The sequence below is a fragment of the Oncorhynchus nerka genome, linkage group LG1 (assembly GCF_034236695.1).
Source record: "Oncorhynchus nerka isolate Pitt River linkage group LG1, Oner_Uvic_2.0, whole genome shotgun sequence".
In the NCBI taxonomy this organism is placed as follows: domain Eukaryota; kingdom Metazoa; phylum Chordata; class Actinopteri; order Salmoniformes; family Salmonidae; genus Oncorhynchus; species Oncorhynchus nerka.
In genome coordinates, this window is record NC_088396.1 from 20,743,517 (window position 1) to 20,769,705 (window position 26,189).

A 26,189-nucleotide genomic window follows, 5' to 3' on the forward strand; every position below is an offset into this window, starting at 1 on the left:
GCTCGACACCTTGTAGAGTCCAGGCCCTGACAAATTAAGGCTGTTCTGAGGGCAAAGGGGGATGCAACTCGATATTAGGAAGGTGTTCCTAATGTTGTGTACACTCAGTGAATATTCAGTCAATAAATAAGCAAGTGCCATTTACAGATACACTATGCAGAATTCGCTACGCCATTTCATGGTTGTTAAAATTAGAATAGTTCCTAATTCGAGTTTGTGAGACAAAACAAGCAAGCATAGTGTATCAAAATGTTTACTTATTAAGTATTCAACCCCTTTGCTATGGCAAATCTAAATATGTTCAAGAGTACAAATGTGCTTAACAAGTCACAATAAGTTGCATGGACGCACTGTGTGAAATAATAGGGTTTAACATGATTTTTTTTTAAATTACCACCTCATTTTTGTACCCCACACATTCAGTGATCTGTAAGGTCCCTCAGTCGAGCAGTGAATTTCAAACACATACTCAACCACAAAGACCAGAGGTTTTCCAATGCCTTACAAAGAAGGGTACCTATTGGTAGATGGGTAAAAAAATAAAAAGCAGACATTGAATATCCCTTTGAGCATGGTAGTTATTAACTACACTTTGGATGGTGTATTAATACACCCAGTCACTACAAAGAGACAGGCATCCTTCCCAACTCAGTGGTCGTAGAGGAAGGAAACTGCTCATGGATTTCACCATAAGGCCAATGGGGACTTTAAAACAGTTAGTTTAATTACTGTGAAATTAGAAAACTGAGGATGGATCAACACCATTGTAGTTACCCCACAACAGTAACCTTATTGACAGAATGAAAAGAAGGAACCATGTGCAGAACAAAAATATTCCAAAACATGCATCCTGTTTGCAAAGTGTTATATTTGGGGCAAATCCAATAAGATATTACTGAGTACCACTCTCCATATTTTCAAGCACAGCTGTGGCTGCATCATGTTATGGGTATGCTTGTAATCGTTAAGGACTGGGGAGTTTTTCAGAACAAAAAAAAAAGAAAGACATGGAATGGAGCTATGGGGTGGAGATCTGGAGACTGGCTAGGCCACTCCAGGACCTTGAAATGCTTCTTACGAAGCCACTCCTTCATTGCCCGGGCGGTGTGTTTGGGATCATTGTCATGCTGAAAGACCCAGCCACGTTTCATCTTCAATGCCCCTGCTGATGGAAGGAGGTTTTCACTCAAAATCTCACGATACATGGCCCCATTCATTCTTTCCTTTACACGGATCAGTCGTCCTGGTCCCTTTGCAGAAAAACAGCCCCAAAGCATGATGTTTCCACCCCCATGCTTCACAGTAGGTATGGTGTTCTTTGGATGCAACTCAGCATTCTTTGTCCTCCAAGTTTTTACCAAAAAGTTATATTTTGGTTTCATCTGACCCTATGACATTCTCCCAATCTTCTTCTGGATCATCCAAATGCTCTCTAGCAAACTTCAGATGGGCCTGGACATGTACTGGCTTAAGCAGGGGGACACGTCTGGCACTGCAGGATTTGAGTCCCTGGCGGCGTAGCGTGTTACTGATGGTAGGCTTTGTTACTTTGGTCCCAGCTCTCTGCAGGTCATTCACTAGGTCCCCCCGTGTGGTTCTGGGATTTTTGCTCACCGTTCTTGTGATCATTTTGACCCCACGGGGTGAGATCTTGCGTGGAGCCCCAGATCGAGGGAGATTATCAGTGGTCTTGTATGTTTTCCATTTTCTAATAATTGCTCCCACAGTTGATTTCTTCAAACCAAACTGCTTACCTATTGCAGATTCAGTCTTCCCAGCCTGGTGCAGGTCTACAATTTTGTTTCTGGTGTCCTTTGACAGCTATTTGGTCTTGGCCATATTGGAGTTTGGAGTGTGACTGTTTGAGGTTGTGGACAGGTGTCTTTTATACTGATAACAAGTTCAAACAGGTGCCATTAATACAGGTAACGAGAGGAGGACAGAGGAGCCTCTTAAAGAAGAAGTTACAGGTCTGTGAGAGCCAGAAATCTTGCTTGTTTGTAGGTGACCAAATACTTATTTTCCACCATAATTTGCAAATAAATTCATTAAAAATGTGATTTTCTGGATTTTTTTTCTCATTTTGTCTGTCATAGTTGAAGTGTACCTATGATGAAAATTACAGGCCTCATCTTTTTAAGTGGGAGAACTTGCACAATTGGTGGCTGACTAAATACTTTTTGGTCCCACTGTATACAGACGTTCCAACTTTGCCCGTTCTTTGGAATTTTCTAAAATGGATGAATAACTCCACATTGAACACTGCATGGTGATTAATTACGGCCGCGACATCGGTTTGGTGAGTAGGCCTATGCTTAATGATTCTGATGAAAATATGCTCTTTGTCTTAATAAACAAATGTTTTAGTGTATTTTCAGTGTGGAACCTGTCTATGTTTAGGGGGGTTATAGCCTAGACTAACCAACTATATACTAGCAGTTCGCAAAGTAGCCTAAGCGGAAAATAGACGGGACGCAATTATTCCAAAACTGCTGCACGTTATTGGAACACATTTTCCTACTTCAATCAACCAGTCCATTTTGAATTTGTGATAATGCTGTAGTCATTTGGCAAGGAATGTAGCTTGTGTATCCCATCAGTTAGATATGTTTGTCATAGGCATTTATTTCTGTAAGCCAAACAGGATATTGGGTGTGCACTCAGCACGTGTGTGTGTGTGTGTGTGTGTGTGTGTGTAGGGAGCAGTCGGAACGCAATTGAGTGAATGACACACGGAGGGGAAAGGGAATTTAGGGAGAAAAATTGTGCAATGCTTGGCTTGGTCTCTTTTTTGTTATGCCCCGCAAATGCACAAATGGAACACTAGAGTCAAAGCAAATTAATGTCGTCTTCAAGACAAAATGTCATTTGCCCGTTCGGGCAGCCACAATGCACATTCCACTAAATAGTTTGTGTTTGAAAACATTTAGGTCTTTGGTTAAAGATGGAGCTTTGAAGTCGGTTTGAGTACTAGATTACTCATGCCCATCCCTAATTCAGATGGTAGCATAGTGTAGTTGTGTCTCTTATACCTGTAGTATCTGGTAGGCCACAGAGCAGTTGCTGAAGAGGGCTACCATGCACTTGATACACTGGTAGGCCCGTTTCTGGTAGTGGTTCTTGGAGCGCTGGATGGTGTCAAATAGGCCATCCCTGTCATCTGGTATACCCTTCAGCACGTTGTGGATCCTACACAACCAAGCAGGGAGAGAAAAAAACAGAGCAGGGATGATGATGTTGGCACAACAGAAAATCAACCAGAGACGAAATTCCAAACAGGGAAACCAGCCATTCCTAGAGGGCCACAGGGTGTGCCATTTTTTGTCCCAGCCCAGCACTAAGCAGTCTGATGAGTTGAATCAGACGTGTTGACATTAGAGCTGTCAAACAATTAAAATAATAAAAAATTGAGGTAATTAGTTAATCACAAATTTTGAATTTGCTCAAATTTGGCCCTAGATAAAGATTTATTCTATTTTAAAAGCAATGCATTGAATTACAGGCAAACTATGCTTAGATTGTAATGGATGGAAACACAAAATTATGTGCATTTTAACATAAACACCAAAAAAAGTCACTAACATACAATGCTCCCAATGTTTAAGTAGGCCTACTCCCTCTTATCAATGCACACACACACCCTATTATCAATGCCCACCCACACACACACCTTTAAGTACTGTTCAAGCTTCAGGCATTCTAAATGAGTGTAACTATAGGAAAAAAATAACTGTCTCTATGGATACAAAGAGATTTTAAACTTTTGTCCAACAATGTTATGAAAACCCTGTAACCATCTGTACTGTTCAGATAACTTTACACACATAGGCCTACACTCTCCCTCCCACACACCCTACTCTTGCATATGCAGCCTACCATTGAAGCATCTCTTTGAGTAGCCTATTCCTTTTCAGTTTTTCCTATGCAGCCTATCCGGTTGGTAGCTAGCTAGCTAACATGACTAGCTAGCTAAACAATGTTATAAAACCAAAAAAAATGTGTCCTGCGAGGTTAAAAAAGCCTGCGATAGGCGCACAAATCTGCAGCAGAAAGAAAAAAACTTAGCTCCGGTAATATTGTGCATAACTTCGACATGATTTTGGCTAGAGGCACACGGTCTTCATGTCACATGTTAACGCATGATAAACTTTGACAGCCCTAGTTCACACTAGGTTGGGACAGAAAATCCTGAGTCCACTGAGTGACCCTTTCCAGATCAAAGTGAGGAGCAAAGATATGATGCTGCCCCCCGGGTCTGACCTACCTGTGAGTCTGCCAGGAGTCCTCAATGAGCAGGATCTGCAGCAGCAGGTCCAGGTAAGGCCTCAGCTCGTAGGTGTACGAGTACGCCACCTGGGGGATAACAAAACACACACTATCAATAAGATCTAGCACACATCTTATTAACGGAAATATGTCCAATATGAAGACATAAAGACCAGTCGGAGAAATTGATTGTAGGAGGAGACTTGGGGCTTCTGAGATGCAATAGTTTCCCACCTCCTTATTGTATGGGACACTTCTAAATGTGACTTTAGAGGCAGCTTCACGGGCAGCTTCATTAAATAGTACCCGCAAAACACCAGTCTCAACGTCAACAGTGAAGAGGCGACTCCGGGATGCTGGCCTTCTAGGCAGAGTTCCTCTGTCCAGTGTCTGTGTTCTTTTGACCATCTTAATCTTTTATTTTTATTGGCCAGTCTGAGATATGGCTTTTTCTTTGGAACTCTGCCTAGAAGGCCAGCTTCCCGGAGTCGCCTCTTCACTTGGATCAGTTAACACAACGTGCCATTGGAACACAGTAGTGATGGTTGCTGATAAATGGGCCTCTGTACGCCTGTATGTAGATTTTCCATCTTTTTTTCTCTCCAAATCTGCCGTTTCCAGCTAGAATAGTAATTTTCAACATTAACAATGTCTACACTGTATTTCTGATCAATTTGATGTCATTTTAAAATGGACAAAAAATGTGCTTTTCTTTCAAAAACAAGGACATTTCTAAGTGACCCCAAATTTTTGAACAGTAGAGTATATATTTACAAAAAAAGATATGGGGGATTGGAAATGATGCAGACAATTACAGTGATAGAAGCCACAATCTATCTGTAATATTAAAGCTGACCTACCCCTTAAAAATATATATACTTATATCTGTATAACCTGTCTAGTTTATGTGGGGGTGTGTGTGTGTGTGTGTGTGTGGTCTTGCTCTTCTACCCTCGTGGGGACCTGAAATCCCCAAAAGTCCCCACAAGGATAGGAAAACAAGGAAAATGATCCCTTGTGGGGACTTCACACGCCTCTACGAGGACAAAAGCTAAGGGGGTAGGTTTAGGGTTAGGTGTTAAGTATAGGGAAAATAGGATTTAGAATGGAAATAAATTGTAGGTCCCCACGAGGACAGAAAAACAAGTGTGTGTGTGTGGCCATCTGTGTTTTCACCAGTTTTAACACTTACCTGCCAGAGCAGCTCTGATAGTACAGTGGAGGAGAACTGGGGGTTTTCCCAGCAGCTGAAGCGCAGCAGCTTGACCGTCTCCTCTGAGTTACTGCAGTCCTCAATGATCTTTTTCACATAGCTGGTCCTTACGAACAGGATCTCTCCCACCAGCTGCTGCACGGGCATCACCGGGGTGGTCTGGTTGGCATCACCGTACGGGTTAGGGAGAGGGGGGTTACCTGGATGTAGAGAGAAAGAGGGAGAGAGAGGACAATGAATATGACTCAGGTGTTACTGGTTCGTCTTTGTCCGTTGACCATAGGTCACGACCCCTCACCCCTGAGTGAACTCACCATTGATGGAGGACTGCATGCGCGCGGCCACGTCACAGCAGCGCACCAGTTGGGAGACTACGGTGTACAGTTTGCCTAGTTCAGCATACTGGTACTTTATGGGAGGGCCAGGCCCCTCGTCTAAAGCCACCAGCATGAAGGTAGCTGGGACACTCAGCTTCAACAACTGGGTCTTCTCTGCCAGCCCTGGAGAAGGGTGGGAGGGAGGGTATAAGGAAGAGAAGGAGAGCGAGGCAAGAAGAGAAATTAATAGCCAGTGAGCCATACTCTTCCTCAAGGGGTTGAGAGAGCAGGTGTGTATGGCAGGCTGTGTGTGTGTGTTCCTTACCCAGGTTGGCATACATAACGAAGAGGTTGAAGTACTGCTGCAGGTGTCGGCCGTGCTCTGACACCTCTCTCCTGAGCAGGTTCAATACAGTCCTCAACAGGTGGTCACTGAGACTCAGGTTATCACATGCCTGACACACACACACACAGAGAGAGAGAGAGACAGAGAGAGAGAGAGAGAGAGAGAAAGAAAGAGAGGGGGAAGTTAAAACATATTCCACAAGAACAGAGAAAAGTTGCTTTGTATGGGGTAATGCTCAGTATGCATGAAACGGGAGGGGGGGGGGGTAACATTTGAAAACAGAAGCTGAAAACAATAGTTCTTATTGGACAATTCCAGGTAGTACCTGCTCTGTTTCAAAATGTTTCACCCATTTCATGCCTACTGAACACCATCCTGATAGTTTGTGTTTTAGGAAGAGGAGAACCAGCCCATTCACCTGTGGTTGGGTGGAGGCTCCGACAGGAGAGGCAGTGGGGGAGGGGCAGGGTCCGTCTTGCAGGGAGAAGTGTGCAATGAAGACGATGAGTTTGGCAAACGCGCCCCGGACCTCGGCACTGGGGCACTCCAGCAGGTACTCGGAGAAGCGGTTGGTGTAGGCAAACAGAAAGTTGTGTGCAAACCAGTAGCGTACATTCTTACTGTGTCTCAGCAGGACGCAAAGTGCATCATACCTGGGGATGGAGAGATACACACGTGATTAGAGAAAGGGGAGAGGAGAGAGGGATGCGTCAATGGATGAAGGAAGCAGGGGTAGTTTCAGAAGGGGAGAGAATGATGCAAGGGAGAATGGAGATAAAGAGTGAGGAGGAGAAAGGGGAGACTGATGAGACAGGGATGGAAAGGAATAACAAAACAAAGAATAACAAAACAAACATCCTTCACTCAGGTCAACATATGAACACAGGTCAAAGTTGAAAGGTGAGACAGACAGTACTCACCAGTCACTGGCGGGCCCCCTCACTACTTTCTTGGTGTGGAACCCAGTGCTGAATAGGAACTTAGCAGCCAACTGAACACTAATCATAGCCATCTCCTCCGCCTCAGGCAGTAGATGGTCTTGTCCTGATTCAACCAAACAACATAAACATTGCTTCAGACTTCAGTCACAAATTAACATTAAAGTTCCAAATGACACATTTCAATGAAAAAAGGAAAGAAAATTCATGTTTCTTCTCTAAATGCAAATTAGTGAAGGATTAAGTTGGTATTGAATAATATTTAGCAAGAGACTATTCCTGAGCTTCACAGAGCAAAATATTTCAATTTCAAAGTTAATGTGTGAGTCAGTCACTGGAGCCGAATCCGAGAATCTCATCACTGTTCAAATAGAGCCGTAAGACCTAATTTGCTGCTTACTTCTAAATGAGAGGCTGAAATTGGGGACATTGACGAGAACAGTTGTCCGTTTGCACACAAGACACTAAAAAGAAACAAACACATCCTAACAAACCTCCCCCTCCTTCACACACACACGCACACACGCACTGAAGCAATTCATCCCGACCAAGTGCTTTTACACTGATGGCTAACCCTGCAGTAGTCAGTTAATTTCCCTGTGCCTGTCGTGTAACAGACAGACAGACAGCAGTACACTGTGGCCTAGCTGGCTGCATTAATAATGCAGAAGGCAGAGGAAACTGCTGCAGTTTACAGTCAGCCAACAGTTCAGCTCTGACATCCTACACGTTCCTTCTTCATACAACTCTCTACGGGGGCGGTGAAGTTGAATACATCTCCAACACAGTGTTACCAGTGGTAAGATTAAAACGAGGGGGGCTTTGTCATCTTTTTAAATATTGAGAGGAATGAAAGTATCTGCTATTAAAGCAAAAGTCATGTCGCTGTTACGGTGATTAAAAGCCATGTTATGGTACTAAGGTGAGAGGTTGGGTCATTCACAGTGCACAAATGAAAAAGGCAAATCACAGTAATATCAATCTCACTTCTTGGGTTGTACACATTAGCAGGGGAAATAACAGGGGAGAACAAAGGAGACAAACAAAACCTCAGAGTAGCAGCAACACCCACCCCGAGAAGAGCTCTAAAACTCAAAAGGAGTTATTCTGAAGCGTGTGTGTGTGTGTGTGTGTGTGTGTGTGTGTTCCAGTTACCTGGCGGAGGGTTTAAATAGACACTGTTACAGGTCAGAAGTTTCTTAACAAACTGGAAATACTCCAGGCTGTACTGCATACGGTTGTGCATGAACTGCACATTCTGCTTGCGCACACTGCACTCGATTACACCGGGCATCTTGACCTGGTGCGGCGGCTTGTTGTTGGACGAGGACGAGATGGTCAGCTCCTGAATGTACTTGACCAGCTCGCTGTCCTTGTCCAGTGAGTCCATCCGCTCGTAGAAGAGGATGTATGCGTTCCACCAGCGCTTCTGACGCCGGTACGACATCCTCTTCATCATGTGGTCAAACACCTCGCCCATGTACTCCCCTCCGAAGCACTGGTTCTTCATCTCCTCCTCGTCGTCCATCTTGCACTCCGTCACGTCGCCGTCGTCAAACTTGTACCAGCGGTTCCGCTCGCCGTCTGCCCCGCCCACGTTCCTCTGTGTGATGTAGGAGTAGTAGTGTCCGCCGCTGGCCTGGCCAGAGTGGACCAGCACCCCAACCAGGCGGTACTTGGAGCTGCCTGGGGGCTCTGGTTCAGAGGGCTCGTTCTGCTGGATCACCTGAGGGCAGGACACAATAATTGATGTTGAAGTGAACCACTTAATTGGTTAGTTTAAAGGGACAGTTCACTCCAAAGTGAGGTATGAAGACATCTGACACTGATTTTTTGGAGTGAATTGTCTTTTCAAATGGGATCCCATCTGAATTTATTTACATAAAATATTTCTCATTTCAACTATCTGAAATGTTAGAACGACAACTACAACATTATGAAATCATTAAAATAGACATTTACTCCGTATTTCTACACACAATGTAATAATCTGTGTCATCTTCATGCCATCCCTAACCTGGTTCTCTGGGTTGACGTCGTCCCCCTCCAGCTTGGCCACCCCGGCTACTGTGTAGGGCTCCATGTCTAGCTCCCTGGGGAACTCAAAGTAGTCGTTGAACTTGATAGCACACTCCCTCTCCCAGTCGTAGTCAAACCTCTTCAGCTGGATGGCCAGCACTGGGGGAAGCTTCTTGATCAGCAGCCGCTTCACTGTGTCCACCTGGAGGGTGGGGGGGGAGACGAGCAAACACGTTACTGCTACTATCCTTCTGGTCAGGGGGCCTAAGCTAACCCTCCTCCCGGAGACCTACTGGGCAAGCAGGCTTTTGCTACAACCCTGGAAAGCCTATAGGAATGTAGCTAGTTAGGGAAAAAAGGCTATTGGTCCATTTCAATTGTAAGATCTGATAAGAAAACATTATTCTCACCTTCTTGTTGCACTTCTCACAGTGGTATGCGTTAGCACCCTCCAGCAGGTCTCCTTTGACGTACTGCTCCATTGAGTCCAACAGGTTCTGGTGGTTCCTGATGTCTACATTCAGAGTGGTGAACGACTCCTCACACTCATACCTGTAGCACACACAATATCCACATTCATTTCAACCAACACTGTATAGTCTCATAAACCCGACTCTAGGCAACAGCAGTGACTAGGGTCTGGTTTCACTCGCCAGGTTTCCATCCAATTGGTGACGGATTTTCATGCAAATATTCACTTGGTGAAGGCCATAGGACTGCAAATGAAAGACTTCAACAATGTCTCTGTCACTAACAAATATAGTAATGGGGGTAACTCCATAACGCAATTGAAAAAGGCAAGGCACACTGGGAAATTATTAGAGGCGTGGACTGTGGGGGCGTTAAATTTAAGTTACCTTAATCATAACCTCTGGTCTCCATCCTGCTATCCACTTTGTATTTTAATGAAGCAGATAAGGTTGTGACGTAGGTAGTGACAAAGACATGTTATGCTGGAACATGTCAAGACGGTGAGAGGCAACCTGGATGTTTAGGGAGACTAAACACTGAAGCAGCCTCATAAAACCACTACTAACAAATCTCTCTCTCTCTCTGCAGAAATGGACATCTTCAAATCAATTACCCTGAGATGCGTGAACAATAAGCATTGGTCCATTTTGCCCCTAGACCAGATCTCAAGTCAGTTTCACATTCTCCCCCATAATGGTTGACGTTATGAATTGCCAAGATATCCCTGATCTTAGATCTGTTCCTATGGAAGTGTGTGAGTTACCTATGTGGGCACCCCTGGCAGATCTTCTGGTCAGCAAAGGATCCACCCAGCACCTTACTGAGCATGGCTGGGTGACCCAGGGCTTTCAGAGCCTCGTCCAGACTGTCCACTAGAGAGTTGAAGAACTCCAGGGCATCGTGCTGCTCTCGCAGGTTCACAGGCTCGCCCCATAACCTATAGGATGGGATGAGGCTTAATCATTAAGGGGTATTGTGTGTAGATTGATGAGGGAAAAAACGACTTAATCCATTTCAGAATAAGGCAGTAACGTAACAAAATGTGGAAAAAGTCAAGGGGTCTGAATACTTTTTGAATGCACTGTACAGTGTACATTTGTTTATTTTTGACCATTTTGATTAAAAACAAATCACAGTAAGGTACTTAATTGTTACCCAGATTATTTGATATTGAGATAAACACAGCTGCATTGGGCCTTTAAAATACTGGTATGTATGACCCATCTGGTTTTTCCAGGTAATCATTCTCTTCCCTCCACTGACCTGAACTGTTTCCAGAAGCCTCTCGGTATGTAGTACTGCAGTCTGGAGGAGGCCAGGTGGCCAAAGATGACCTGCAGGTGGCGCAGCACCCCTATGTTGTACTCCTTCCTGTCCTCCGATTTACTGAGCGATGGCTTGTCGTCAAACTGGTGGTGGTAGTTGAACACCTCATCTCGCGGGTCCACATTACTCTGTAGGGGCAGATGGTCACACAGGGTTAAGCTGGGTCCTGGTCATTAGGACACACAATGGAACAGTTTTTAAACCACATACTCTGTTACCGCAACACCTCACATCTTCAGTGCCATAGAAGTGTCTCAGCTAAAGAGCTAATATCAACTGCAGCTACCAATGGAACTAGAGCTCAGCCTTCAACACCATAGTACCCTCTAAGCTCATCATTAAGCTCTGGGCCCTGGGTTTGAACCCCGCCCTGCACAACTGGGTCCTGGACTTCGTGATGGGCCGTCCCCAGGTGGTGAAGGTAGGAAATAACACCTCCACTTCATTGATCCTCAACAATGGGGCCCCACAAGGGTGCGTGCTCAGCCCTCTCCTCTTCTCCCTGTTCACCCATGACTGCGTGGCCACGCACACCTCAAACTAAGTCATCAAGTTTGCAGACAACACAACAGTAGTAGGCCTGATTACCAAAAACAATGAGTCAGCCTACAGGGAGGAGGTGAGGGCCCTGGCGGAGTGGTGCCAGGAAAATAATCTCTCCCTCAACAAAACAAAAGGAGCTGAGGACCTGCTAACTTGTACTTCTTTAGCAGGTTGATATGATAGAGTTGGACCTTCTTCCTCCTGTCCGGTTGCTGATGAGGTAATTGACCGGTGATAGCCTTTCCGTTACCTCGTAAGGCCCCTCCACCGCGCCAGCAAGCTGTGTTTGGCCGTGGGCACAAGTACCATCACTTTCTCTCCCACGGTGAACTCCCTGGGTGTCGCTGACACCCGGCCTATGATTTGAGTCCGTGTGCCTTCTTCAAATGCAAATGTACTATGGGCCAGACTGCCGACAGGCGGTCCCTGATCAGGGTAACATGTTCTATCGTCGACTGGAATGGGCATGGTTGGGCTTCCCAGGTCTCCTTGGCTAAGTCTACAATGGGAGAGAGGAGGGTGTGGCTTTGATGGCCGTGGAGGACAAGGAAAAAGGAGGCCCTGCTACAGGTGCGCCATGGCCGAACTCTCCTGCCAGAGGACTCGAGACAGCTAGCCATGCTGATTATGCAATTCGGCAGGGTATTCTCTCCCTTAACAGGACAAACAGATGTTCTGTTTCATCATATCCACATTGAACCCGGCAAGAAGGTGCATATCCGGCCTTACGGGATTCCTGAGGCCCGCAGAGTCATCGCAAAGAATGAGGTAAGGGAGATGCTAAGGTCGAGGGTGATCGAGCCATCTACGAGTGAGTGGTCCAGTCCCATAGTCATGGTCCCCAAACCGGACGGCAGTATGGGGCTCTGCAACAACTTTAGGGGTGTAAACGCCATCTCTACATTCAACGCGTATCCCATGCCCCACGTGGATGAACTCTGAGCGCTTAGGAAAGGCCAAGTTGGGGGCGGAGCTAGCATGTTGGAGTGAACGGCTGTGCGTGAGAGGCTCCTGCAACTTTTTTGCGAAATAATCTAATTTAACCTACTTTATGGCACTTTTTACAACAAACGTTTCTTTCTAATACAAGATTGTAACTTTTTATATGAAAATGCCAAGTAATAAGCGACCAAAGGACAATAAATCCACAGCGGAGGCCTACTCCCCACTAAACAACGAGACAGACATGGCGGGAGGCACATGCAACAACGTGACACTTACAGAACTTACCCGGGCTTTGGGGGAGCTACGTGTTGCTATAGCTGAGGATCTTAAGGCCACTATTGCTGAGCTGGACACCAAAATCGAGAGCGTCATTCGAACGGTCGCTTCGCATGGCCAGAGTATTGTGGACCTTGAGAAAGCTTCTAAATTCAACGCTGGCAGGATCGACGAGTTAGAGAAGCTATGCACGTCATTGCAGGATACTGTGCAGACCTGGAGGGCCGATCCAGACGTAATAACCTTCGCGTTGTTGGTCTGGCAGAGGGGATAGAGGCGAGCTCTCGCCCTATCGACTTCTTCGCCAAGCTATTGAAGGATGCAATGGGATCGGATGTTTTGGATTCGGATCCCCAGCTGGACCGCGCACATCGCTCCCTTGTCCCAGTGCCTGGACCGGGCCAACGTCCTCGCCCAGTAATAATCTGTTGTCACAGTTTCAAGACCAAGGATCTTATCCTGCGTGAAGCTCGAATGAGGGGCAACCTGTCACATAAAGGGCATCCATTCCGTGTCTATGAGGATTATGCGCCCGATGTGGTAAAGCATCGCGCCGACTACAGAGATGTCATGACCAAACTCTACAAACTCCATCTTCGCCCAGCCTTACCCTTCCCTGCAAGACTAAGAATTACCCCGCCTTCCGGTGAGAAGATTTGGCTCTCCTCGGTTTTGGACGCAGAGAAGTTTATCCGGGGATATACACCAATCCCGTACAGGTTAGAGTGCCTTGTTAGTGCGTGTTAGGGTCTGCTCATGGACTCGAATCCATACTATACCATATTGGGTGAAAACGTATTAAACGGGCTCAACAAGGGCTACCGAGCATGTAAGACGCTGAGCAGACCAATGGATGGCGGTCAGAGCTCTCATTTAACGTTAAATTCACTTTCATCCCGGCTGTGCTCAGCGATGCATATTTTTTACTTCCAGGTTTGATCACTGACACCTTCGGACGGATATACTTATATTCCCCCACTTTTGTTTTGTTTCGTTATTTATTTTACAATCCTTACATCACTCTTACTACCATACCATTTATTTATTGCTTGCAGGGGACTGGGGGTGATGGTTGGGAGGGGGCAGACGCCTGGTTAGCAAGTTGATGTTTTGTGCCGTTCTGCCTTTGTCTGGCCGTGGGCCTCTCTCCCGACTAGAGTCCCACCAGCCCTCTGTAGTGCTTATGTATGTGTGCGTAAATATAATTACTATTTGTACTTTATTACCATTTTCTCTTAGCATTTTAGTATTATGTATGTGTATATTTTAAATCAGTGTAGATTGTTATTCTGGGGTATGAATGTTTGTATGTGTATGTGTGCATATGGATGTATATACATATTCTTTAAATATATATTTTTATATATGATTTTTTTGTGTGGGTATGTATACATACATGTATATGTATGGATGTGTGTGTGTGTGTATGTATATATATGTATATATAGGTATGTGTATGTGTGTATATATATATATATATGTATGTGTGTATGTGTATGTATGTATGTATGTATGTATGTGTATATATATATATATATATATAAGGTATATATTTTTACTTATTTTTTATTAAACATATTTTTTTTTTATGGGGGGAACGTTTAATTTAACAAATCCTTGTTCCGATCTCCTGACCCACAGTATGTAAAGGTACGGCTGACTAGGTCGGTTGCGGATGGTTTATTTTTTGACCGGCAGTGCTTAGCAATATTATCTTGAGGCTATATCTTGCTTATCTCTGGGATTGACCCAGGATGACGCTTAAATGCGCAATATGTTTAAGTTGCAACTTATTCGGTTTAGGTTTATTAGATGCTAACTGAACACTTAACTCGCGGGAGCCTCCTCAGTTCATATGTTAGTAGAAGTTCTAGGATAGTGAGAGGTGAACGTATAGTTGGGATTTTATTTTACCTCTTGTTCGAGGTCGCGCCGTGCTTTTTTGGCATCGGCCAGACAATGTGTTTATTATTTTTATTTTTCCTTTTTTTTCTCTCCTGTTTGTACATGCCTGTTAAATGTGGGTTGATGGGGGTAAGTGTTGGGGAAATTAGGGGAACAGGGTGGGAAGTAAAGGTGCTTGCAGGGGGAGGGGTGGGTTGGATACTGCTCGGGTGTAGGTGCTACATATGCTGATCGTGATGGTTTGGTGCGCTTTCTTAACTTTTTATCAAGTTACATGGTATGCAGGCCACCATAGGAACTACAAACGAGAGGAGGGCGGGGCTTACATTCACTTCCTGGAATGTCAAGGGTTTAAACGAACCAATTAAGAGGGACAAGGTCCTAGCCCACTTGAAAGCACTCTCGTCTGATATTATATTTTTGCAAGAAACCCATCTGAAGAATAACTCTCATAGCAGACTTAAGTGTAGGTGGGTGGGGCAAGTGTATCACTCTAACTTCTCTGCCAAAACGAGAGGCACAGCGATTCTGGTACGGAAAGGAATTCCCTTTCTACATAAAACCACTATTGCGGATAAAGAGGGTCGGTATGTGATCGCAATAGGAGAAATCCACTCTACCTCAGTATAACTCTACTAAATATCTATGGGCCAAACATTGACAACCCCTCTTTTTTCAAAAGAGTCCTTGCCCTGATTCCAGATATCTCCCATACTAACCTGATCATTGGAGGGGACCTTAACTGTGTGCTAGACCAATATTTGGATAGATCCTCTACCCGGCGAACCCCTACCTCCTATTCAAGCGAATTCTTGAATACCTACATAAAAAAAATTCAAACTTATTTGATATATGGAGGATCGCTAACCCTACGGGTAGGGAATACTCCTTTTACTCTCATGTTCACAAGGTTTACACTCGAATTGACTACTATTTGTTGGATGCTAGACTACTCCCCTATACCTGTAATGTGAGGTATCATGATATTATAATCTCGGACCACAGTCCACTCACCTTCTCCCTGAGATTGGGTGACATTGTACCAAACGAGAGGGTCTGGAGGTTGAATCCTCAGCTCCTCACAGAACCAACATTCTGTGAATATCTTAAAGACCAAATTAAAATTTTCTTTGATACCAACGACAACACAGAGACCTCCCCAGCATTATTGTGGGAAACACTGAAGGCTTATCTGAGAGGCTGTATCATCTCCTTTCAGGCTGCCAGGAGTAGGCAAAACAGAGGAAAACTGGAAGAACTAGAGGGACAAATTCACTTACTGGATAGGGAGAATGCTAGCCACCCATCTATGGATAAACATTAAAAAATTACCTCTTTAAAATTTGAATATAATCAGATTCTCTCAGCTAAAATTGCTATATCTTTTCTCTATGTCAAGCAAAAATATTTTGAGTTTGGTGACAAACCACACAAATTACTCGCCAGACAACTCCGAAAAAATGTGAGTGACCGAATGATTCAGTCAAGTCAAGTTAAGTCTGCATCTGGGGAATTACTCTCTTCCCCCAAAGACATCAATGACAGATTCCGGCAGTTTTATGAGACTCTATATACATCTAAAGCGGATCCTAGCCCCTTAATTATGCAAACATATTTGGAGGACTGTAATCTTCCTGCCCTGAACCAGGAAGATTCTAACTTCCTGAATAAGGAAATATCTCTTGATGAAATCCGAGAAACAATTAAATCTCTAAAGAGTGGCAAGACCCCGGGCCCAGATGGATACCCTGGTGAATTCTATAAAACATTCAGCAACATGCTCTCCCCCTATCTGCACAAAATGTTAATTCAGGCCAATGAGGATGGAGCTCTCCCTTCTACTTTGGATGAAGCGTTCATTACAGTTATACATAAGACGGGTAAAGATCCAGAAGAGGTAGGGCCATACAGACCAATATCTCTCCTTAATACAGACCAAAAGATTTTAGCAAAAACTCTGGCTAACAGGTTTAGCACTTTAATTGGCAAATTGGTCCATTCGGATCAGACCGGCTTTATCCCTAACAGAAACTCATTCTTCAATCTCAGGCGCCTCTTCAATATTATGTATTCTCAGAGGTTACCCAACGTGGACCTTGCCGTCATATCTCTTGACGCCGAAAAGGCCTTTGACCAAGTTGAGTGGCCCTATCTATTCAAGGTCCTACAGAAATGTAATATTGGAGGTTCATAAATTGGATCCAGCTTTTATATAGGAACCCCTGTGCCAGAATACTCACTAACCAATCATTGTCGCCCCGATTTAACCTCAACAGGGGGACAAGGCAGGGTTGTGCGCTGTCGCCTATGCTCTTCGCCCTAATTATCGAACCGCTTGCTCAGACGATTAGATCTCATGCAGCAATACACGGCTATAATACTAAAGATACTCTAAATAAGATCTCCCTATACGCAGATGACATCCTCCTCTATGTAACAGAACCCCAGGCTAGTATCCCAGCTATTCTTGATGTGATCAACTTGTTTGGTACCTTCTCGGGATACAGAATAAATTGGAACAAGAGTGAATTAATGCCCATACGGTCGCAAAATACCTCCTGGCTAGAACATCTCCCATTTAAGCTATCTTCAGAAAAATGTACCTACCTAGGAATTGTAGTTACCAAACAATACTCCTTACTATTTAAAGAGAATTTCCCCTCTCTGATACAAAAACTCAAAGCAAACATACTATTTTGGAGAACTCTCCCAATTTCTCTGCTCGGAAGAATTAATACCATTAAAATGGTCTTCCTCCCACAACTGCTCTACCTATATCAGAACATCCCAGTATTCATACCTAAATCTTTTCATAAACAACTGGACTCAATTATCAATCCTTTCATCTGGGATTATAAAACACACAGGATAGGTAAAAAACACCTCTGTAAATCCAAGATGGAAGGAGGATTGTCTCTCCCAAATTGTATATTTTATTACTGGGCCGCTAACCTCCGCATTGTTACGTTTCTGTTGGATGACGTACTCCCGGCATCCAGCTGGCTTAGTATGGAGCGTGAGGAGTGTCACCCCTTCTCTATTGGCGCTGTGATTTTGTCGCCTGTCAATCTGGAGATGTCACTTTATTGTAACAATCCTATAATACATAGCACAGTCCGAATCTGGAAGCAAATTAAAGTCCACTTTGAGCTCAGACCAATGTCATTCATGCTCCCTGTCGCCAAGAATCCCTCCTTTGCCCCTTCTAACCTTGATAACACCTTTGAGCGATGGGGAGAGTTGGGGATAAGTACCATAGGGGATTTATACATAGAAGGGACCTTTGCTTCCTTTGAGCTGCTGAGGGAAACTTATAATCTTCCCAGAAGTAATTTTTTCAGATACCTACAAATTAGAGACTACGTTAGAAAACACCTCCCAACATTTGGGAACCTTCCATGTTTGACGGATGCATAAAAATATGCCCCACCTCAGATAAACTGATATTGCGTCTATATGATGCTTTTCAATCTGTTAGCACACCTTCTACTGATGCCATCAAGGCAAAATGGGAGGAAGAACTAGGGACTGACATCTCAGTGGCAGACTGGGAAGAGAGCTTGGAGTATATCCACACATGCTCCATTAATTCCAGACATCGTCTCATACAATTCAAGGTATTACACAGATTACACTATTCCAAAACTAAACTGCATAGGATATTTCCTAACACATCCCCTACATGTGATAAATGTCAGGCTACGCCGGGTACACTACTCCACTGCTTTGCCCTATGCTCTAGCTTGCATGGTTATTGGTGTGGAATTTTTAGGATCCTCTCTGAAGTTTTGGAGACTTCAATAGATCCAGACCCGCTTCTGATAATCCTGGGAGTATCTGAGTCCCTAAACGGATTAACCAACCCCAAAAACAACTAATCTCGTATGGTCTCATCTCGGCAAAAAAACTAATCTTGTTGTTTTGGAAAAGGAGGGAAGCGCCCTCTACCAAATTATGGCTCAGTGAATTGGCAAACACTGTACACTTAGAAAGAATTAGATATATTCTGAACAATAAATTATCAACATTTGATCAAATCTGGCAGCCTTTCCTATCCTACTTGGACGAGTCGGCGCTGTGAATTTGTACTTATTAACGCACTCTCAATTGTAATATTTTAATCTACCTTTGGGCAGCGTGTGCTGGCCCTACCACCCGAGCAGTTGGGAGAGGGGGGGGGGGGGGATATGGGTTGGGGGGGGATAGGGGGGACATCTTCCCTCTTTCTTTCTACGTGTCCTTGTTTTGTATGTCGTGTTTTGTATTATTTGTTCTGCACCCAGAACTCTGGGTCTTGTTGTTCCTGTATGCTCTTTTATGTTTAGATAAGAATTGTATACCTGTCATGTATACCTATACACCATTCTTGTGTGTGTTTAATAAAAAATATTTGAAAAAAAAAAGGAAAGGCCAAGTTCATCACCACCCTGGATTTGACGAAGGGATATTGGCAAGTGCCGGTGGCTCCGGAGGACCGCCCAAAGACTGCCTTCGCCACATCGGAGGGACTTTTTCAGTATGTGAGGATGCCCTTCTTGCGGCAACTTTTCAACGCCTCATGGATGCCGTTCTACGGCCCCATCAAGAGTATACGGTGGTGTACATAGACGATGTGGTCATCCACAGCAAGGACTAGGATAGCCACCTCCTGTGACAACGGTTGGTGCTCGTGTGCCTGGAGGCTACAGGGCTGACGGCCAATTCCAAAAAATGCTGCCTGGGTCTGTCCGAAGCGGAATACACCGTGGGGAACGGAAAAATACGTCCACAGGCACAAAAGACCAGGGCCATTCGGGACTGGCCGCGGCCCCAGACAAAGCAGGATGTTGGAGCCTTCTTGGGGATAACGGGATATTATTGCCATATCATCCCTGGGTATTGCCAAACCCCTCACAAACCTCATCAAGAAAAGAGAGCCTGTGCGCTGATCCCGTCCTGCATGCTCCTGACTTCTCCCAAGAGTTCAATGCGCAGGTGGAAGCCTCAGATAAGGGGCGCAGAGCCGTCCTAGCTCAAGGTGAAGGCAAAGCAGAGAGGCCTACTCTCTTTATATGTAGGAAGCTCAGTGTTCGGGAACAGAGATATGCTACCATAGAGAAAGAGGCCCTAGCCATTAAGTGGGCCCTTGATTATCTCTGGTACTACTTACTCAGGCGTAGGTTTGCCCTCGTTACTGACCATGCTCCCCTCACATGGATGGCCGGTAAGAAAAACAATAACAGAATAGCCAGATGGTTTTTTGCTTTACAACGGTTCTCTTTCCATGTCATCCACAGGGCTGGATCAAGGAACGGGAATGCGGACGCGCTGTCCCGACGTGACCAAGACGGCGCGTCTGGCGCCCAGCCCTCCAGTCCGGTCCTGAGGGGGGAGGTATGTGGAAGGACCACCAGAGGGCAGGCTGCTCCCAGGGACAGTAGCCCAGTCCGGCATGGCAGTCAAGGTAATCAGAGGCAATTAAGCACAGCTGAAGGTACTAATGAGATATTCTCTTTCCCCTACAAGAGACAGGAGGGAACCGGGCAGAGAGGGGAGAAAGAAAAGAGTGTTGGCTTCTACAGAGGAGAAGACGTACCTTTCGGAAGGGAGAAGAAAAGGACACCATCTCTTGGGAATGGTCACCACGGATCCGGACGACCACCGAAGGGAGCTCTCTAAGGAAGGATTATGAAGGCGGTTCCACGATACTGCTCTCTACTGCATTACCTGCATTACCCGTGATTGTTATAGTTTAAAGATACTCACCTTGTGTTTCTTGTTCTTGTGAAGAAGAAGATTTACATTTACATTACATTTAAGTCATTTAGCAGACGCTCTTATCCAGAGCGACTTACAAATTGGTGCGTTCACCTTATGACATCCAGTGGAACAGCCACTTTACAATAGTGCATCTAAATCTTTTAAGGGGGTGAGAAGGATTACTTTATCCTATCCTAGGTATTCCTTAAAGAGGTGGGGTTTCAGGTGTCTCCGGAAGGTGGTGATTGACTCCGCTGTCTTGGCGTCGTGAGGGAGTTTGTTCCACCATTGGGGGGCCAGAGCAGCGAACAGTTTTGACTGGGCTGAGCGGGAACTGTACTTCCTCAGTGGTAGGGAGGCGAGCAGGCCAGAGGTGGATGAATGCAGTGCCCTTGTTTGGGTGTAGGGCCTGATCAGAGCCTGGAGGTACTGAGGTGCCGTTCCCCTCACAGCTCCGTAGGCAAGCACCATGGTCTTGTAGCGGATGCGAGCTTCAACTGGAAGCCAGTGGAGGGAGCGGAGGAGCGGGGTGACGTGAGAGAACTTGGGAAGGTTGAACACCAGACGGGCTGCGGCGTTCTGGATGAGTTGTAGGGGTTTAATGGCACAGGCAGGGAGCCCAGCCAACAGCGAGTTGCAGTAATCCAGACGGGAGATGACAAGTGCCTGGATTAGGACCTGCGCCGCTTCCTGTGTGAGGCAGGGTCGTACTCTGCGGATGTTGTAGAGCATGAATCTACAGGAACGGGCCACCGCCTTGATGTTAGTTGAGAACGACAGGGTGTTGTCCAGGATCATGCCAAGGTTCTTAGCGCTCTGGGAGGAGGACACAATGGAGTTGTCAACCGTGATGGCGAGATCATGGACCGAATAGAGAACTTTGTTCAATTTAGAAAACCTGCTCCTGACTCGTTTATTCCACCTTTCCGCTTTAGAGCAACCTCCAAGTACTTGGTCCGCTCACATATATTTCTTAATTTCATTCTTTTACTTTGAGATGTGTATATTGTTGTGAATTGTTAGATACTCCTGCAATGTTGGAGCTAGGAAAAATTTTCGCTACACCCACAATAACATCTGATAAATATGTGTGTGACCAATTAAATCTTATTTTAGCGAAACATGGATTAACCAACAAACGCAACATCACCATATGACTAAACCCTAGTATTTGTTTTCAGATAATTCTAAATTCCAGGGCCTCCAGAGTGGTGCAGCGGTCTATGGAACTGCATCGCAGTGCTAGAGGAATCACTACAGACCCGGTCCGATCCCGGGCTGTGTCGCAGCAGGCCACGACCGAGACACCCATGAGGTGGTTCACAATTGCCCCAGCGCCGTTCAGGTAAGGGGAGGGTTTGGCCGGCTGGGATGTCCTTTTCCCATCGTGCTCTTGTGGCGGGCCGGGCTCATGCACGCTGACTTCGGTCGCCAGCTGTACGGTGTTTCCTCCGACACATTGGTGCGGCTGGCTTCCAGGTTAAACGAGCGGTGTGTCATGAAGCAGTGCGGCTTGTCGGGGTTGTGTTTCAGAGGAAGCATGGCTCTCGACCTTCGCCTCTCCCAAGTCCGTAACGGGTTCTGCAGCAATGGGACAAGACTAACTACCAACTGGATATCATGAAATCAAATAATATCATTCTATATTCTAAAGTCGTTCCTCGATACTGCTCTCTCCTGCATTACCTCGTTCTCCTGCTTCTCATCACCGGACATGTCATCGTCCACATCGGTGCCGGTGCCCTCGATGGCCAGAATGCCGTTTCGTATGGGCGGGATCATGTAGAGCTGCTGGATGACAGAGTTCATGTAGCAGGTGGCTCCGGCGTTCTTCAGTCCCACAAAGCCTTTAGTGGGCCTCGGTCCCACCGGGGGGAGATACTCCCACTCTGTCAGAGCCTCACAACCTGGGAGATGGGGTGGGGATATCATTTGGACATACACAATAACACAGGTGGGTAGGGTCTGTGCCTCACAACCTGAAGGGAGGTAAATCTGGGAGTGAGTTCTTATCACTTTAGATTGTATCACTAAATTTAAGCATAGAGTTGCAGGGATGTGATTGCCCCAAATATAAATTGAGAAGAAAGACTAATGTAATGATGAGATACAGATCAAGAGTAAGTAATATTATTTCTGGCTTTCTGAGGTGCAAACATTGATCAGTGAAAGTTAATGGAGAACACAACTCTGTGTAGTTTTCCTCTTAGAGTTCCTACCTAGATAGTACATATCAGTGAGCGTGTCGACCATCTGCTTTAGATTCCGGACACAGCCCACAGCCAGCGCCACCAGCAGCTCGAAGCCTGCGTTAATAGAGGCGGGGCTGCTACAGACAGGGATGGCTTGCTCCGTGGGGAACTCCCCACTCTTCATGTACTGCAGGTACACGTTCGATGCTGGGAAAATGAAGTCATCTATCAACTCCTGGACAGAGGGGGAGGGAGAGTGAGTTAATACAGGGTAAGAAAGTAACATTTACTGCGTGCTGCACATTTATTACAGCCACATACAGATATGAAGGTCACTGCTCAAATTTTAAATATTTATTACCACATAAGATCATTCTAGAAGCTTCTGGTGGGCCAAATCAAATGTTGTCGAGGGCCCCACTAATGTCGATGAATAAGTAAAAAGATTAAATTCAATACAAAATGGATGCCATCATACCTTGATGAGGTTGGCCCCTCCCTTCTCACAGCCGATGTAGTACTTCTTCTCTGATGTCTGGAAGGCCAGCAGCTCCTTGGTGATCCCGATGTGGCCCTCCAGGATGGTTTCCTCTACGCCCGTCTCCCCTGTCCTCTTTACCTCATCCTGGGACACACACACACACACACAGTACTAACAACCAGGGTCCTATTCATTAAGCACCGAACAGTACACAACAGAAAAGGACTACATGGACTTGTCCAATAACAAGTGCTTGCTCGATTCCCCTCCCCGTTGATTAACATCTTGTTACGGTGTGTCCTAATGAATACAACCTAGCTCTGACTAGGGCTGTGGCAGTCAAGAAATTTCATCAGCCGGTGATTGTCAAGAAAATAACGGTCGGTCTCACGATAATTGACCATTAATTAACATACACATTTAGCATCTCCTGGCTTCCATACATAGCCTACAAGTTACTGATGCAGACATTTGGAACATCTACATTTTAACAAGTCTATTAAATCCATGTAGTAAAGCCTTCACAATGAATCCATTATTTATTTTATACACAGGTCTAAAGAAACATGATATGAAGAAAACGTAGTCTATTTCAGAATAACATAATAGGCTACTCTGAGTTGTCCTTATGTTAGGCCCTGAGCTGGCTATGCCATATGACTGTGGGCTACACTAGTTCATTTACCAGACAAGATCTGGTTGGAATTCCATGGCATTATTTTAGAGTAGAAGAATACAATTGAACAAAGCTGAATCAAACAGTAAGGATATTTTCTCCAAAAGATTTGAGGGAGTGCACACATTTGGCTATTCTGTGTTGAGTGGTTAACAAAGAAATAGTTACTCCAATATGCTTAATTTAAAGTTAATGTAACTTTAGTTGCCCTACAAACGTTGGGCTACATGTTCAGATTTGTAATACATTGTAATGCTGCATGATGCGACTCTATTGATGATTTGAAAAAAAGTATCTTGAAAGGCATGAGCTCTGCTTTGTTTTTTTGCGCAGGCTGTACACACTTCATCAGTCTCTCATTCACAATTTGACACGCACTTGATAATGCTTAGAATTTCCCGGCGTCATTCCCTTTGTTTGGCCGCAATGCACCCTAAAAAAAATCCATGCCTTTTGTGGCCATTGACCGTTGTGCCCTTCTCTCTGAGTGCTGTGCAATTCATGATCTAATCTGGTCTTCTCAGCGGCTACAAGGGAAGCCAGACTTGTCTGGGATGCAACTGCACGCGTCCTTATCCAATTCAGAAGATATTAGAAGAACTGTTCACAGCAAAACTAACAGCAAAAACACTAGCCTATGTCAATCTACGATTCCCCACAGTACAAAAGTTGAACTATTCTATTCTGTGCAAGAAATAAATATCCCAGTCTGGGACAGTTGTGGGCTGCGTTAGATCCCAAATTAATACAACCAATAGCATCAAAAACACTTTTATACACAGTGAGGCTGACGCAATAGATCAAAACGTTTAGCTTAAAATGTTGATAAACTATTAGGCCATTTTTTCACATAAGAACGCGTGCAGTTGCGTCCCCGACGTGTCTGGCTTCCCTGTGAGAAAGACCAGATTAGGTCATGAATTGCGCAGCACTCAGAGAGAAGGGCACAACAGTCACTGGCCACAAAAGGCATGGATTTTTTTAGGGTGCATTGGGCTATAAGTGTGAATGTTCCATTTAGCGAGAAAACACCATTAATCAAAAGTGACCACAAATGCAATTATCCCCAAACTTGAAACTCACACCCTGCTTGTAAAGCAGAATAATGTGCTTACATTTTAAGAAGTTATTTGGCCCCTTAAAACATATACATTTTGGGGCGGCAAGTAGCCTAGTGGTTAGAGTTGGACTTGTAACCGAAAGGTTGCAAGATCGAATCCCCGAGCTAACAAGGTAAAAATCTGTCATTCTGCCCCTGAACGAGGCAGTTAACCCACTGTTCCTAGGCCGTCATTGAAAATAAGAATTTGTTCTGAACTGACTTGCCTAGTTAAATAAAGGTCAAATTAAAATATAGGCCTATGGGCTAGGCTACAGGAGTTGACTATTATTCCAAGAATGTGCAAAGGCAAGAAGAATCTCAAATCTATTTTGATTAACACTTTTTTGGTTACTACATGATTCCAAGTGTTATTTCATCGTTTTGATGTTTTCACTATTATTCTACAATGTAGAAAATAGTCAAAATAAGGTGTGCACAGACTTGACTTGTACTGTATGTGTGAAATTTGTTTTGATTTAGAATGGACCATTATCATGCAAACAAGGGCAGGGGAAACATGTCATCTACGCATTTAAATAGCGAATGGAGGATGCTTTACCCGTGATTCATTTTCATGTCAGCCATGTAGGCTATACTCCTGTTCCTTAATATTAGGAACGTTGAGAAGCAAATATAGTAGGCCTATAGGAAGCTGATGGAATCCTTTTTTTAACATCACTCTCAGGCCATCACTCCGTTTTATCACGCAATTGCATAGCCTATAGAAATGTTGCGCAACAGGAGCTCATGAGCTCTCATGAAGAGTTTGATTAGAGTTTAGATGACATTTGCATTGATGTCAGAGTGATTAGAGGGACAAAGAGCGTTGAGTACCAGGCAGTTAGCAAGTTGGTAGGTTACTAATGACCATCAGCAGCATCAGAGCTTGGAGAAGCCTAATTACTGTGACTCAATGGTCACGTGGAATTTGACTGCCTTCATGACTCGTGACCGCCAATGTGATGGTAATACGGTCACCGCAACAGCCCTAGCTCTCACCAAGGACTAGAACCTCAGCCACGAGCTGCAATTAACTCAACACAAAGCTCAGGGGCATTATTCATGACAAGATCTGGATGAATCATGGTCATACCCTGATCCTCTTGAGCCAGTCGATTTCATTGTTGAGCAGCACCTCTGCGTTGGGCAGGTTGATGTTGCTGTTGTAGGCATAGTTCAGGAGGTGCCTAAGCAGGGTGAAGTAGTCCCCAGCATGCTTGGCCCGCTCCTTAGCGGTGCTCTGGAACACAAACAGAGAGCATGTACATTCACATTAGTACTGTATTACCTGGAGCAGCAAGAGATCAATGTTTGAATACCTAATAGGGAATGTTTTTTTTAAAAGCTGTTGAAAAGCCATGAAAACCAGTTGACAGCTTACTTAACACTGCCTACTTTAAGCAGTACATGCGTATCTTCTCCTTCCTTCCTTGA

At 44.9% G+C, this 26,189-nt stretch overlaps 1 protein-coding gene across 7 annotated transcripts in view; it reads right to left on the reverse strand.

Moving 5' to 3' along the window:
- Window positions 1-26,189, reverse strand: part of LOC115114054 (probable ubiquitin carboxyl-terminal hydrolase FAF-X) — an 87,376-nt gene that overhangs the window by 7,089 nt on the left and 54,098 nt on the right. For all 7 annotated transcript variants that reach the window (XM_065014112.1, XM_065014039.1, XM_065014077.1 and 4 more), the window contains 16 exons: window positions 25,849-25,995; window positions 22,975-23,121; window positions 22,524-22,731; window positions 21,991-22,211; window positions 10,834-11,024; window positions 10,334-10,507; window positions 9,510-9,651; window positions 9,098-9,301; window positions 8,236-8,806; window positions 7,063-7,186; window positions 6,561-6,795; window positions 6,122-6,251; window positions 5,794-5,979; window positions 5,459-5,679; window positions 4,265-4,353; window positions 3,033-3,189 (listed from right to left, as the gene is read on the reverse strand). In XM_065014112.1, coding sequence (XP_064870184.1) covers window positions 3,033-3,189; window positions 4,265-4,353; window positions 5,459-5,679; window positions 5,794-5,979; window positions 6,122-6,251; window positions 6,561-6,795; window positions 7,063-7,186; window positions 8,236-8,806; window positions 9,098-9,301; window positions 9,510-9,651; window positions 10,334-10,507; window positions 10,834-11,024; window positions 21,991-22,211; window positions 22,524-22,731; window positions 22,975-23,121; window positions 25,849-25,995 — 3,147 coding nt within the window. The remainder of the gene's footprint in view (window positions 1-3,032; window positions 3,190-4,264; window positions 4,354-5,458; window positions 5,680-5,793; window positions 5,980-6,121; window positions 6,252-6,560; window positions 6,796-7,062; window positions 7,187-8,235; window positions 8,807-9,097; window positions 9,302-9,509; window positions 9,652-10,333; window positions 10,508-10,833; window positions 11,025-21,990; window positions 22,212-22,523; window positions 22,732-22,974; window positions 23,122-25,848; window positions 25,996-26,189) is intronic.